Source organism: Micropterus dolomieu, linkage group LG11 (assembly GCF_021292245.1).
Source record: "Micropterus dolomieu isolate WLL.071019.BEF.003 ecotype Adirondacks linkage group LG11, ASM2129224v1, whole genome shotgun sequence".
Classification (NCBI taxonomy): domain Eukaryota; kingdom Metazoa; phylum Chordata; class Actinopteri; order Centrarchiformes; family Centrarchidae; genus Micropterus; species Micropterus dolomieu.
The window spans coordinates 6,805,464-6,821,937 of record NC_060160.1 but is presented as its reverse complement, the minus strand read 5'-3'; the positions used below and the strand labels follow the sequence as shown (position 1 = coordinate 6,821,937).

The 16,474-nt window shown below is 41.2% G+C and overlaps 1 protein-coding gene across 1 annotated transcript; it reads left to right on the top strand.

The window, feature by feature from the left end:
- Positions 1-955: 955 nt before the first annotated feature.
- map3k9 (mitogen-activated protein kinase kinase kinase 9) lies at positions 956-15,752 on the top strand. The gene is made up of 11 exons (XM_046062270.1): positions 956-1,816; positions 3,196-3,609; positions 6,967-7,147; positions 8,832-8,980; positions 9,298-9,473; positions 9,659-9,899; positions 10,799-10,924; positions 11,074-11,215; positions 11,315-11,427; positions 11,619-12,383; positions 12,965-15,752. The coding sequence occupies exons 1-11, from the start codon at positions 1,426-1,428 to the stop codon at positions 13,417-13,419; spliced, it is 3,153 nt and encodes a 1,050-aa protein (XP_045918226.1). The 5' UTR covers positions 956-1,425; the 3' UTR covers positions 13,420-15,752.
- Positions 15,753-16,474: the final 722 nt, after the last annotated feature.

The following is a 16,474-nucleotide window of genomic DNA, read 5'->3' as shown; positions in this document are numbered from 1 at the left end:
TGATTTATTGGGCCAAAAATGTGACATGTGATCTCATAATTCTAATTTAGTATTCTACATTTTTAGGATTTTATCTCACACTTTTGACTTAGCCTACTATTTCATAATTTTGAAAGGGTAAAATACAATTCAGACATTTGATCTTATTCTTTAGATTTAGCAAGCTTAATGCTTGAATTATTAACATTTTTATTTTGTCTACTATTACACCATCTTGATATAGTGAGTAAAAATTTGGACTTTCTATAAGCATTTTTATTTTTACCATGACAAATTTGTATCTTTTTTTTTTTTTTTTTTCTTGCAGAAATGGGCTTTCACACGTCATCTTGTCTGTCACCATCTTCCCAAATACTCATTTTATTTACCGCCTCCGTGTGGCTACACTGACATCCACAAGTGTGGAGATGATATCCTGTATCTATACAACAAAACACCAAAATGAGCAAACAGATTTTTGTGAAATGTGTCAGAAAGTGGACTGAAGTGACAGTGGAGTCTTGGTTGATTTGTCACTTTTGTTCATGCAGACTTAACATGTGAAACACTTGCATTACATGTATGTGTGTCTACCTGAACTGGGTGAAGTTCAAACTACGGTATATTCCTGATGTTTTACCACACAGTAGTTAGGGTTTATTGTTTTTGTGTTTTTCATGAACAGGTTGGAATTTTGTAAAAAGTAGAAAACTAAAATCGAGAATCTCTCTCTCTCTCTCTCACACTCACACACACACACACACACACACACACACACACACCTTATCCTCTCATCACCTCACTGAAATAGTGGAGATTGTTCATTTTGATTGTTATGTTGACTGTTTTTTTACTCCTTGCTATGGATTCTGTTTTTATTTCAGGGAATTACGCATGGAATTTAACCTTAGATTGAGTATTTTATAATGTTTTATTTTTTTTTATTTTTTTTTTTGAGGAGGGTCAGTAACTAAATAAAGGAGACAATCTGAAGAAAAGCAACACTTCCTTGTATGTGTTTAATTGGCATGTGACAGGTTCATGCTGTGAGAAGGGTGACCAGCACTTGACGCTGAGAAGGAGGGCGGGAGATGAACTGTTGCTGACGTGTCTGTGTACCAATAGGAAGCCGGGGGTGATTCGCACGTTGCCACAATTGGCTTAAAAAAAAAAAGCCAACTGCGTCCGAGGGGTTACAGCGATGATTGGTGAAGGATTGTGCATTGAAAGTCATCAAGCTGTAGCTGTGTGTTTGATAGCAGCCAGTGGGGACTGAAAGGCAGCAGAATGGTGCTTCCAGTTTCCTGCAGTGTTTGTGTGCGGGATTAGGCGCTACTTAGCTGTGCATGTGTGTGTGTGCAAACGCAGGGCGTTCCGAGCCGCCTAGCCAGCCGCGTCAGGTGGATGCGCCTGCAGTGATCCAGGTCGCCCCTATGGATCGCGTCCATGGAAGTCTTCAAACCCGCTTTGGACAATAGTTTGAGTCCCAAGGCGTGCGTTTCCTCATCGGACGTAGCAGAGGCAGATGTTTTTCGCTGGCCGACACCGGATAATGGCATCAGCGCCGCGCCGGATGCGGGACCCGCCGCACCGGGCTTCTGGACGGCCGTGTTCGACTATGAAGCGACTGCGGAGGACGAGCTCAGCTTGCGGAGGGGAGACCTGGTGGAGGTCCTGTCCAAAGATTCCCTGGTATCGGGAGATGAGGGATGGTGGACCGGTATGATAGCAGACCGGGTTGGCATTTTCCCGTCTAATTATGTGAGCAAAGGGAATGGCATTCCGGAGGAAATACGGGACACCCCAGAGCAGCAGTACTCAGTGCCTCCTCTGCACCGTGAGTATCCCATTGTGCTATATGCCTGGGCTAATGAAACCAGTGTGCTATCACTAAAACAGAGCACAGGTCTTCCCTTGTCTTTTGTCAGAAGGCCAAAGAAACGAGAGTGCTGTGTCATGGTAGGCGCAGTGCACTCCTGCTGGCCTAGAAACTGGCTGGCCCAAGCATCCTCACAGCTTCAGGACCATTATTCATCACACTGCCTGTCAAACAAACAGCCAGCTGCGGTCAGTGATGCACCCAGCCTCAATACTCAAATTACAATGCACTGCTTCCTCAGCAGAAAGAATATTAATCAGAACTGGACATCCTAATCCGTAAACATGCAGTATTATCATTAGATGTATATAGCTATATTAGCTATAGGCTATACCTTTATTGTGCTCTTAGGAAATGCCTTGGCGTAATATGCATTCAATTTTAGGGGACTGGCACCAAAATTGTGCTGCAAGAGAGAGAAAAACGTCAGATTGTGCTTGCAGAGAAAAAAGCTTCTGCAGCTAAATGTGCAGCCAAGGCCTCAGATACAGTAAGCAGAATCAAAAGCACCTATAGTGCACTGCACTGTGGGGTCCAAAGTGAAAACACTCATACTTCTTTGGTCTTTGTAAGCTGTGTGCAAAAGGATGATCTGCATCAACAAAACCTGTTTCCCCACCGATAAGAACACAAACAATTACAAACAGTCTAATAAAACGTGTGCTTTAAGGCCATACAACTCACGCATACACCAGTAGTTTGGGTGGACCACACCGCCTCAGCTGTCTTTGTTGGCTGTCTCAGTCTTTGTTGGCTTTCATCTCTTCATTCTCAGTGGTTGCTGGCCTACTTTCACATACCATCCGACCTGAAATATTCATCAAGGTCAGTCTGCTTAGTAGAATGTTAGGAATCCTCAAAATGAAAGTTTACAGACACAGACACAAAAGCTCATGTTCACATCATCAAACACACCTTTAATCAAAACACTAAGTGGAAAGAATCATCTTCTTTTCTATCCTCCTTTTCTTTTTTCCTTCATTCTCCTAACATCCCAGCCAGATTTAAGGACAGATGCTCACCCTTGTGTAATAGCAGGAGGGATACTTCCACCAGATCCTGTACAGTATTTGGGGCAGAAGGGTGGCTTAGTGAAAGCATCCTTCAACTCAATGACCTGGTTTTCAGATCATTGTTAGCAAGCATTTGCCCTGTCAAACAGTGAATCTTTACCAGTTCCAGGTGGGCTGACACTGACCTTTAACGTCTTTGAAAGGGTGTGTGCATGAAGAAAAGTATTGTGTCAGGAGATTGTAATTGTTTTGGGTGGAATACAGGTTTGTTTTTTTATCTTTGTCTGCCTCTTATTCTCATCTTTGTCCTCTTTTCCACCACAGTCCTGGAGATTGATTTCTCAGAGCTGACCCTGGAGGAAATCATCGGGGTGGGTGGTTTTGGAAAAGTCTACCGTGCAGTGTGGCGGGGCTCAGAGGTGGCTGTGAAGGCAGCACGACGGGACCTTGACGAGGACATAGAGCAGACTCTGGAGAGTGTCCGTCAGGAGGCAAAACTTTTCGCCATGCTCAATCACCCCAACATCATGGCTCTGCTCGGGGTGTGTCTGCTGGAGCCCAACCTGTGCCTGGTCATGGAGTACGCCCGGGGCGGCCCCCTCAACCGGGCCCTCGCAGGAAAACGCATCCCCCCGTGCACCCTGGTGGATTGGGCCGTGCAGATTGCCCGGGGCATGCACTACCTCCACAGTCAGGCTATTGTCCCCATTATTCACCGGGACCTCAAGTCCAGCAACAGTAAGATTCCCTCTCTGTTGTCATTACCTGGGTTTGTTTTGTGAAGTTCTCCAAAAATTTTGTAAATATGAATGTGAATTACATGTAGGGCTGCAACTAACAATTGTTTTTATTATCAATTCATTTGGTGATTATTTGCAGGATTTCTTCAACAAAAGGAAAATTTGAAGAAAACATGTCCACTACACTTTTCTAAAGCCCAAGATAATGTCTTTACATTGCTGGTTTTGACTGACCAACAGTGCAAAAGATTTTTATTTTAAATCATATAAAACAGAGAATAAATGGTAAATCCTCACATTTGAGAAGCTGGAATGTTTAACATTTCTTCTTGAGCAATGTCTTAACGGATAAATCAGTTGTCAAAATAGTTTTTCTGATTAATATTGTAGATGTATTCTGGGTTTTTAGTCAGACAGGAGCAAGCAATTTTGAAACACCACTGTTTTTTTTCCAGAAACCTCTGATGGCCATTATAGGGTAAGCAATAAACCGATTGATCAACATTAATAATAATTATTTACAGCCCTAGTCCTTGGTGTCTTTAGTGTGATTTTTGCATCATTTGGGGGTTAACTCTTATCAACTCTATGGGGAATCAAGAGGTTTTTGGAAAAACTAAAGATGTAATGTTCTTTTAAAAGAGTATTTTTCAGTAGAGAAATGCAAGAGGAAACATTGTTTTCAAACCAAATACAGACCAGACCATTCATTTTTTTTAAAGCCAGGGAAAAGTGACTTTCTCAATGGCATTGATCAGTGACCTTATCAAACCTCCACAGATGTATTACATTTTGGCAGTGGAACAATAAAACACTCACTTAATGCACTTTCAAATATAATATGAAATGCATCAACGCCATGTTTAGTCTATGCTAATCACATTGATGATTTGTAGTGATAATAATCACTGTTCAGAAATGACAGCTGAAAGCAAAAGGAGTCTGCATATATGTTTGTGGAGCAGTTGTAATCTTGCATTTCACCCAACTGGATCCCCTAAATCCCAAGCCTATTACTGAGGATTTGCCCAAATGCTCAGCCCCAGCCTCCCTATTGGAGGCTCCAACAATACGTATAACCAGCTTCTTGCCTGCCATTGGCCGGTTCTCTGGTGATCAGCTCAGGCGTTTCACTTCCAATAGGCTGCTTTAAAGTGTTAAGTCAGTCTAACTAGTTGCCATCCTGGGCTCTGTGGGGAAAACCCATGCTCTCATCACAGTACAGGAGCAGTACAGGACAATGCAGCATGCCAAACTATTTTAAAACTGCATGTGCAAGTGTTCTAAGAAGTAAGAGAGCTCTCAGGTTTTTATATGATTTTAAACATGTCATCCTTTATATTTTCTAGAGCAAAGTGGGAGTTCTTTGTGCATTATATAGAATTAAATCAGTACATATTTCACATCTATTTGATTTGCATCAGTTTAAGAAATCTCCCATAACTCCATTTCCATGTTACGTGTGTCCTTGTGGGGTCAAAATTAATGAGTTGACAACGTCTAGTCTTATAAGTGGTTACACTGAGAGCTGCACTATGACGCATCAGTGGTAGTGAAGTGGTTGGTGTCACAGCCATAGTTAGTAGTAAAGATTTCTTTCTTGCATCTCTGCGTCATTTTTTTAAAACACTCATAAACAAGAACTTACCACTAAACATTTCATTTTTAGCCATGCTAGCGCTAGTGGTTCTAGGCGTGACAAAGTTGGTTAGTCAGTCAGTCGACTGGTCGCCACTTTGGTCCAGGGTGAAATATTTCAACTACTGCATGGATTGCCATTAAATGTTGGACAGATGCCCAGAGGATGTTTCCTAATGACTTTGATGATCTACTGAATTTCCCTGAAGCACCATCATGAGGTTGATATTTGTGGTTTTGAGTGAAATGCCTTAACAACTGGGCTACTTGACTTACAGGTACATGCATTCACCCACAGGATCTCTTGTAATAACTTTGGTGATCCCCTAATTTTGCATCTAGCAACATCAGGTCAAAACCTTGTATGAAGGTGTATTTTGTGTTTAGTGTTATATAGCAAATGTTAGCATGCCTACATGCTAAACTAGAAGGGGGAACATGGAAAACATAAAAATGAGCTTGTTACTGTAGTCATTGCAAGCATGTAAACGTTAGCATTTAACTCAATGCATTGCTGTAAATCACAGAGCAGCTAGCCTGGCTATAGACAGTCTTGTTACTTTACTATGCACCTAATCTATTTTGGTGTTTCATACTGTGAAACAGTGGTGGTGAGGTGTACTCTGTATAAGATCACATCATATGCCTGCTTTTGCGTGGGAAACTTGACTGTAATTCATCTTTCAAAAACAAAATTTGTGTGATACCACCAAACACTAAAGTTATTATATTTTTTATTTGTAAGACACTCAGTAATTTGTCATTTCGCTGTCCTAATCAATTAATCCAACAGGTTTTTTTGTACCTTAAACCTTTCAACTATCTCAGCTGCCTCCGTTTCACATCACGCGCCATTTAGTAGCTGCTCTTATCTAAAGCACTCTGCATTACGGTGAGTGCATACATTTGGGGCATGATAGGCCTCTGGGGGAATCAGCTGTGTTTGTTTCATGTTCTGCCTCTTGAGCTACACAGAAGCAGGATTTACTTTTGCCACATGTTTGGATTTAGTTTCTTCGGAAATTGCCTCTGTAGCATTAGAGCCACACGAGCAGCAGATGAAGGAGCACTTGATGTGCACCGCAGCCTGCAGACACACCCTCTCCACTGGGCACAGCCACAGCAGATGGCCTGGCACTGTGGAACTGAATGAGTGAGAGCGAGCATGTGGTTAGGAGGAGCGCTACTTTGCGTGTGCGTGTTGGAAATGTGTTTTTTTTAAAGCCTATCAGAGCAAATGGGCGTGTTGTAACAATCTATTTTTGTAGTTTAATGGTAGTATTTGTTTGTAGTAGATGTTCTGTTGTATAAAAATAAGCAGTGAGATCATTAGCATTGTCAGCGTTTTTCATCTCTGTTTCCCTCTGTTGTAGTGGCTCACGGTTTCTTGGTTTCTGTGTCTGTTCTCTCTCTATTCTGCTTTTATCCTCCTAATCCTTTCATCATGGCCTCCCTTCCAACCGCACCCTGTTTTGTTCATCCTCCATGTGTCCAATTTATGCGTTTCCACATGTATTGTGTTTTGTGGTGGGCCTGATCCTCCTCCTGCTGCCCCTCCCAACATTACAATCCTGGTGATGATTACCTGAAAACTTTTACTTTACTGTCAACCCCCACCAATCTGCATGTACCCCATCCAACATCCTCCAACCTCCTCCCCATCCTCCAACTGAAATCCCCTCATCACATCCCGCTCCACCATTGCCTGCCACTCCAGTCCTAATCCTTGAGAGGATTGAGATGGAAGACCTCAGCAACAAGACTCTGAAGATCACAGACTTTGGACTGGCTCGAGAGTGGCACCGCACCACCAAGATGAGCGCCGCTGGCACCTACGCCTGGATGGCTCCCGAAGTCATCCGCTCGTCCACGTTCTCCAAGGGTAGCGACATTTGGAGGTGGGCAGAGGAAGGTGGTTTATGCAGCAAACAAACTGCACCAGGTTGTAGAAGTGGTCTGGAAAGGGAGCCAGAAAGAGAATCAGTTTATCCACCATGCACAAGAAAAAGTTCAGCTCTGGCAGCAGTTGCCATAGTAACAAAGCACAGACTGGCAGACGTTGTGAATTACGAGGTGGGTACAAATCTAGATGAAGCTAAAGAGCACATATAACTATAAATACACATTCAGCATTAGGTTTATGTACTGGTGCTGAACAGAAAGTCATCCAATTTGTCTCTTTTATTTAAAAGATTTAACATTAACTTAACACAGTCTGATACAATGTAGTGTGATATAGTAATGTATAGTCAAAAGATTATGATTTTGTACGCACTGCAGTAAAAAATATGCAAATATCCATAGTGGTGCAAAGGATTCACCAATAACAATTTTTTACTAAATATCATTTTTAGGTCAACATGTAAAAAATATTTTGCAACTTCTGCAGAGATAACCCTCGTGACTGCAGAGATGTACCCATATACTTAAAATTCAGGGTGAGCATCATTTAATCACTGTGATTACTACAAGTACACATGAAAAGATGATCAAAATCAAAATAGATGATATGAAGTCATATTTGAATCAAAAATGACAAAAATGGTTTTATTTCTCAAATGTAGGATTTATTGCTTTGCTGTTTATTACTGTACTAAACAAGCAATTGAAGACATAGCCATGGGCTCTGTGATGTATATATTCTGACCATTTTATAGATTTAACGATTCATGGATTAAATCAGAGAATAATCTGTAGATTAATCAATAATGTAAATAACCATTAGTTTCAGGTTAAACCTGCTTTAGACAAGTTAAGAACACTGGAGCCAATTAGCGTTTGCTCTGTGTATGAACCTCATGATGTTTGGCAGCTTTAAACCAAAGAATATGGATCATCCTATTTTAAGACCACAAAAGCAAAGATGACCTAGCATATGTGTAAATATCTAATTTCAATGCTCCTTTTCTTGCTTCAATGCTGTGTGCCACTACTCTCTTTTTTTCTTCTCTGACAATCTGTTGTTGTCCTTACACGTGCAGTGGCATTTGCTGTCTAGCTCAGATGTTCCTGACTAAATGTGGGATTTCCCTCTAAAATGGGAAGTGTGATCAGTGAGAGAGCCAAGAGAAGGCAGCATGCATTATAACAGTAATGATAGGAAGTCAAATGTCCTAAGGAGTGTTGACCATGGAGGGGAATTACTGTGTCTCCCTAATCAATGCTTCTGTGCTAGTTTAGAACAAACCTGATCAAATAAAAATCCTAAATCATTTAATGGCTTGTTGTTTGAAGTAACAGTATTTCCAGGTATTATTTGATCCCTGCCTCATGTTAAGTTGCTCACATTTACTAGAACTGGGTTAGTGAATTTGTAACAAAAAGACACCCACTAGGTAACTATAAAGGATCATAAAACTCAGTCATTCCTGTTTGTTTTGTTTTGTATTTTATTTGTTGCTGGTCATTTACTCACAGTTCATCATGTGTGGTTTTGGCATTAGTTGTGTGGATCTGTCAGCCGCTGCACTAATCGGAACTTTTCTGTCTCACCATGGTTTTTATGAGTGCAAAATATGATTATTTACAGATTCATTAAGCACCTATTTTCTATGTTTTTCTTTCTCTTTTTTTTTTATAAAGTTATGGCGTGCTGATGTGGGAGCTGCTGACAGGAGAAGTTCCATTTCGAGGGATCGATGGTCTCGCAGTGGCTTACGGGGTGGCAATGAATAAACTGGCTTTGCCCATTCCCTCCACCTGTCCTGAACCCTTTGCACGTCTTATGGAGGGTAAGAGAAAAAAAAACATTTTCTGCTCAAAACGAAGCATTAGCCTCCAGATTGGATGGAAATAATCATATAGTTATTGCAGAAGTGTCGGTTTCTGTGCCAGAAAGATACCATTGAACATTTATTATTAAAAATGTGATGAGTAGCCACAAGATTCTTATGTGTTTTCCATAGCAGCAAGAATAGCCTCTGTAATATAACAGAGAAGCATCAAATAAACAGAATATATTATTACTTTCTGGAACCAGGGCCAAAAAAAATTTTTGCTGAGGAAAAATTGGCCAGGTTTTTCCACTGTTTTTCATCTTTTGCCACAGACTGCTGGAGCACAGACTCTCACTCCCGGCCACAGTTCACAACTATTCTGGACCAGCTGACGGCCATTGAGGAGTCTGGCTTTTTTGAGATGCCAGCAGAGTCCTTCCACTCTCTGCAGGATGACTGGAAACTGGAGATTCAGGAAATGTTTGATCAACTGAGGACCAAGGAGAAGGTAAAGATAAGAGGTCTTATTTCTGTAATCAAGTCTGAATCTATGTAAACATATGCAATTAAACCTCAGGCTCTTTTCTAATGACAGACATATAAGAATCGATTTGCATTATCAAGTTTAAGGTTGAGAGTATAATGCAGCTGTTGCATCAGTTTTTCCTACACCTCTTGTTTTTGTTCCTTCAGGAGCTGCGATCGTGGGAGGAGGAGCTGACCCAAGCGGCACTGCAGCAGAAATGCCAGGAGGAGGCGTTGAGGAGGCGTGAGCAAGAACTAGCCGAGCGGGAGATCCACATCCTGGAGCGGGAGCTCAACATCATCATTCACCAGCTCTACCAGGAAAAGCCTCACGTGGAGAGCAGGCAGGGCAAGTTCCGCCGCAACCGCCTTAAACTCAAGGATGGGAACAGAATCAGCTTGCCTTCAGGTACTGCAAACGCACTGCTGCCGTGTGTGTCAACAGTATGCACAAGTTTGCAAATTGATTCGCAGTTCGAGTTGGAATATTGTGATATAAGACAAGATATCATCTGGAATTTTGGATCTTAAAGGGTCTATTAGATATTGTTGATACTGTACAATTTTATAGACTTAAACTAGAGGCCACTACCTACTTGGACATCAACTTTACATTACTAATAATTGTTTCTCATAAATATATTACACCCACCCTTGAACTGAACTTCAACACCCATATTAAATATTGTTAAATGATAAATATCAAGGAAATGTTCCAAAAATACTGTGATATTTCAGCTTGTTATGTTTCCAAGCCTTTAAGGAGGGTATGGTTGCTCTTGATCATGTCTGTCTCATGTGTGGTCAAGTTCTTGTCCCAACAATTCACTTAATTTGATGAGCTTTCCGTCCACCCTAAAACAGCTTCTAACCTAATTAAGAAACTTGCATCTGTAAAAACGCATAAATTAAAAATGTAGACAGTACCTGCCGGTCGACCTGCGCATCTGCTTGTCTGCCTGCACGCATACACTGCACATGAATATGTGTTTTGGGGAAGTGGCTTTGGAGGGAGACCTGAGGGGAGTGGTTGGGATTTTTTGGTTGGATACTTTGTAGTGTCTCCAACGTTGCCTAGCCAAGCTTTAATGTGCGCTGTTAAAGGGGAAAAAACAGTATTAATACTATTTTTGAGCAGGTGTTATTCATGTTTAACTTTTCTGTCTTATTACTTTCTGATATTGTTGTTATGACTATCCTGCATTGGAGATAGCAGCTTTAAATGTTTAGTGTTTTATTAGCTTTTCTTATTTCTAATTTAAAGTTTTTCTTGCAAGTTAATACATGTTTTTTGAAACCTTAATATAGATTTTCAGCACAAAATCACAGTGCAGGCTTCTCCTTCACATACTGATCGGCGAAGGAGTTTGCTCAGCAGCGGTTCCAGTCCTCAGACCAGTCCACCTATTCTACCCCGCTTGAGAGCCATCCAACGTAAGAACCATAAGAAACTTCTATTTAAAATTTTTTTAATTTAAAAAAAGGATGTCTAAATTCACTTGGTTTTCTCAGTTCAATTATTACTCATCATAAGCTTCCCTGATGTCTTCCCTGATGTGTGCTGATGTATTCTCCTTTTGCAGTGACTCCAGGGGAGGGATGTGCAGCCTGGGGTCGCAACACAGGTTTTCAGCAGGATGACGAGGAGGGTGAGAGGAAGGGATCCAGGAAAAAGGGCAGATCCCGCGGGTGTGGCCCATACAGGGAGCACAGTGCTGATGCCACGTAAGGGGACCAACAAATAAAAACACCTCAAAACAGTGTCTTTTTTTATGAAACAAAATTTTTTTCATCATTTCTGTCTTTATCCTTTTTAACTGTCAGTGTGAAGCCTCCCCAAGAAGGCAGCAGGCAGCGGTCTTGCAGCGCCCCAAACCTTCGCAGATCCCCGAGACACAGTCCAGCAGTGCCTGGAGTGCCAAGCCTTGTGGAGATGGGTAAGCAGCACCAGCCTATTAGGTCTATTTTGTCTGGCATATATAACTCCACGCAATAATACATAATAATAATAATATGCCTTTGAATATATCTACTTCTGTTTTTTATGGATGCTTCAGTGTAGCCTACATATATTTTTTTTTTTTCAAGAAAACCAACTTGATAATAACGCGAACGATTGTGTGTTTAGAAAATGAAGACTGCTGCTTCACTACTGAGCCAGGAGTAGCTCCTGGTCAGTCCTACCTCTGCATCCCCTTCCAGAAAGAGGGCCACACGGGTGGTGCTGCTACTGACGGTAATGGAGATGAGTACTGCCCCAGCGGCCAGGTTCCAGGAACACCACCATTCAGGAAGAGCCCCGGTGGGGGCCGGCGGTCTGAGCTGGTCCTTTTGGGCTGTGGAGCTCTGCTGGCAGCCGTAGGACTAGGCTGCAACCTGCTAACTTTGTCCCAACCAGAGGAGAGCATCAAATCACGATGGGAGGGTTTCTTCCACAGAACAGGGGGCCAGAGGCGGAGCACCAGCCCCCAGACTCGCAGACTGTTCCGACGGGAAAGCCCACTGAAACCCACAGCACCTTCGCTGCCCGAGCGAGGCTTGCCACCCTCTTACACGCTGCTGTCCTTATCATCGGTGTCTGACTGCAACTCCACCCGCTCATTGCTGCGCTCTGACAGCGAGGACTTGTTGGTCTACCGCCCCTCCTCACCGCCCGCACAGCCTCCTGTCACACACCATCAGGCCATCCAAGCCCCATTCAACCCTCTGGTCAACACCCACCTTGAGAGCTTCAAGCGTAACCCCCGCCAATCTCTCACACCCACACATGTACCCTGCGCCCCAAGTTCCTCGCGTAGCTTGCGTCGAACACCATCGGACGGGGCCATCAAAAAGAGCTGCCCTCCTAATAATCTGGAACCACTGCCAGAAAGAACAGCATTAGAGAACACGGGTAAAGTCTTGTGTCTTCTTCAATTTCAACTAGACGTACAGTCATAGGATTTTGAGTTTTTGCCACAATGTGTTTTTGAGGACTGAAACAGACGTTTTTTTAGTTTGTTAAATTATATTAATTTCCCTCATAATTGACCATTTAATTCTAAAAATGTATTTTACGCCACACTAGTGACCTTGGTGGTAAACATATCTGCTAACATCTGAATGTTAGCTGTGAGGATGTTGCAGCAACATTTAGCTCATCAGCTCATAGCTGTGCCCAACTACAGCCTCACAGAGCTGCTACTTTGGCTGTAGACTTTTAGTCTTGTTATTTTACAAAATATTATTTCTGTCAGTGTGATATAACACATTGAAACAGCATTGAAACCATCATGGAAAACCAAAATGTTATTGAAGTGTTTTACAGTGTCACATATGTAGATCTATTCCATTTATTGGCTGACACCTGATGTTTAATAAATTAACAATATTGGCCTGAAAATATGCAACTAAAATATTTGTCTAACCCAATACATTTCTGGAAATATGTTGTTGGATTTACTCTTTACTTTCTTTCCCTCTTTACCACAACAGGGGGCTTCAGGGGTTTAAAAGAAGACTGTCCTGAAGTCCCCCGGCTCCCAGATCCAAATGTTGTGTTCCCACCAACTCCCCGTCGTCGTTGTGCTCCTGAACGCCCCAAAACCCTTGACTTTGTGGCTCGACCTCGGCCTTCACCACGGGCACGCTCTGAAGTGTTTTGGGCGGAAGTGAGGCCCAGGGGAAACGGACAAAACCTGGGGAACAGCGAGTCCCCCGCCCACACCTCCAGCACAGAGACTCCTCCAACTGTAGAGTTTGGTAGAGACCTGGTGGTGCTGCCCACCCCCATGGAGGCCCCAACGCCCTACTCCCCCCGAAGGAAGGAAAACCTGTTGGATCAGCTGGATGAGGGACAATGCCGGGATGGAACAGTCCCACTCTGCAGACCAGAGATCAGCTTTCCCAAAGACTCACCTTACCGCTACAGACCTGGATTCTGGTCCTAACTCAACCCCATGTGCATACAACCCCAGCCCTTTACCAATCCAACACCAGGAGGGGATGGTCCCTGTTGTTAGCCTTTGAATTGTTACAGGTCTTGGTACTTTCAAAATGAATCTGTTTCTAGCTTTAATCAGTACATAATGTGGGCGGTTCACCTTTCCCCATCTACAATATTGTGACTAAATCACCAGAAGACATTTACTATGAATATTTGATCTTTCTGGAGTTTGTTGTATTGCCATTTGTGATAAATTGGCATCTAAAACTACTGAAGCAAACCCTGAAAAGTATTTGAAAAAAATATTTGACCCAGGTCTGGTTGTTAATGCATTATTGGGACAGAATAACCATTTTCTTGATTTCTCTCACATTTGTCATCCATGATGTAAACGTTTTCATTTATTTGGGAATAAACTGATTAAGTGCTTTGTAGCAGAATGTCATTGACAGTTTCACAGAGCTTTACATACTTTTATTAATTTCAAGCCTGAGTTCAAGATTGTGCATTTAATGAAGTGCACTTTCGGAAAGCATCATGAATGTAAAGCTTCAGGTTTTTGCCATTGTCAAAAAACGTTGTCTCTGATTATTTGTAATTCGTCGGTAAAAGCATTGTGTTATTTGACCTCCTGTATTATTCACTATGCTTTGTTAGTGGCTGAGCACCTGTCATCACCAATCACCTTGTACAGAGCACCATCCCAGGGACAAGGGAATGCTGTTGTATAATATAAGCACTTCTTTCCATTAGCAACCCGCAGTCTTGAAACATTGTCATTACAATGACTGTACTATAAAGAAGAATGTCACTACTGCTTGGGTTCGAATAGGGACCGAAACACTGTCCAGAAGTCACAACCAAATATATCAAAGAACTCATTAATTCCCTATTGAGTTCATTCTTTATTTGTGACCCTGTCAGAGCAGCTTGTTTGGATCCCGATCCACCAGTTGAGAAACATTTTTCCAAATTAAAAAGGGAACATTGTATTTGTAACTCTGTAAATTGTCTGCCTCATAAATTGTTGATCAAGAGAAGATGAGGGATGTAAAGTGTGTTTTTGATTATGTATGTGACAAACTGCATGTGAGTGTTGAATGGCACACAGGTGAAGCAGGCCCTGGTGGCATGTGGAACTTTATTCCCAATTATTTACATTTGTAATGATTTATTTAATTTTATTTATTGATTAATTTATTTGATGGTTTATTTTTGTAATGCATTGTATTTGCCTTCATTTTTGACACTTGTTAATGACATCCATGAATGTTAAATGTGGCTTCCAAGAAAATGCAGCTACATGTTTTTTGCTTCATATTCATTTGTCTGTTTCATGCATTTTATCTTCAGGTTGTTTTTAGTTTTTTTGCTGCAGTTTTTTTTAACAAGGTTGCAAGTAATTCCAATCAACTAAAGAACTAAGCTGGCACAATTATATAGTAATTTACCAAGTAGAAATACCAAACATTCCCTAGTTTCAGTATCTCAGTTGTGAGAATTTGCTGCTTTTCTATATCTTACCTGATAGTAAACAGAATTTTGGGAGGTTTTGGACTGTTGTCCTGGGAAGACAAGCAATGTGATGACAATATTGGGCTTTATGAAATTGGAGTGGTTTTTATTTTATTTTATAGAATAGATAAAATAATAAACAAATTAATCAATTATGAACATCATCATTAGCTGCAGCCCCATATCCAACAGTCAAAAAAGTTAACTGAGCTAAACGCATGTAAACATGGGATGTGCACATTGGTTAGTTCTTGTTTCTACATTTTACTTTAGTTTGTCTGCACCAGACTGGGGTTACATATTAATTTAAAATAATTTATACTGTTTTTTTAACCTGCTTGACAAATTCACTGTATTGGGGGAATCTCAGTTGGTGCAAGGTTACTGGTGCTGTCTGAGATGATAATCCAACTCATCAACTGTCAAACTAGCAGGTAAAAAACGAAAACTTATTCATTTTCAGTTATTTTAAATATACTATCTGACTCTTAATGCCTGTCTATCTCAATTCATTTTCAAATGTACTTCTAAGCCTGGATGATAGCATTCCCTAACCTTTGATCTGTCTTTATTGCAAGTGTGACCCAATGTCCGTGTAAATGCGAATGCTTCTTCTCTGAGGACTGTGCAGAATGTGATCATGCTCAATGTACAAATTCAGTATTTCAACTAAGGGTGCTAGTTGAAACAAAGCTCTCCCTCTGAGGTGTAGCCAAGCTGTCATTATCTGTCTGTAATGTTACCACGAATAAGCTGATCTTACTGTTGCTGATGGACATTGTTCAGGTTGGGAATAGTACTGTAAATGACTGACTTGTATTTGCACTGTAACACACTGATTTGAGTAAAATCATAGCAAAACAATCCTAATGATTCACCATTTCTTTCATAATATTGTGTTTCCTCATTGAATATAAATGGTTATAAAAGCGTCTGTAATCTATTTTTCATAATTACAATAGATGAAATGAGTTTGTTATGTGAAAGGGGTCGTTCATGGTGATGGAGCTACATGGCTCCAATCAGCAGACAGACTTAGCTGGTAAACATTTAGCAGCTAAAGAACCTCATATTTCCCTCAGGAGTTAATGAAGACAAGCAACAGTTCTAACTGTATGTATTAGCATTAACCCAAAGAATAACCTGGTCATGTTTGAAAAACCTTGTATTTACCATAATTCTAAAGGTATTTCCAGAATCCCCAAAGACACTTAAAAAAAGTTTTTTAAACCGTTTTTCTGTTTCTTATAAAGGTAACCAACTAGCGGCCATCTTTGTTTGGATGAGGAAACAGTCCAATTTGGGTAAAAATCTTTTTTATTGAGAAGCAGAGAGAAAATGTTTCCATCCAGATGATTAGAAGAGTCTTTGAGGCTTATTAATTACCTTCAGAACTGCAGTAAGTCATATTAAACAACCTTCTAGGTTTTTTAACCATTGCCAGGTAAATTCCTTTCTGAGAAATTGATAGAGGTTAACATTACCATTGTGACTTGAATCTAGCTAATGCTAATACATGAGAGGCAAAAAATTGGGCTACCAAA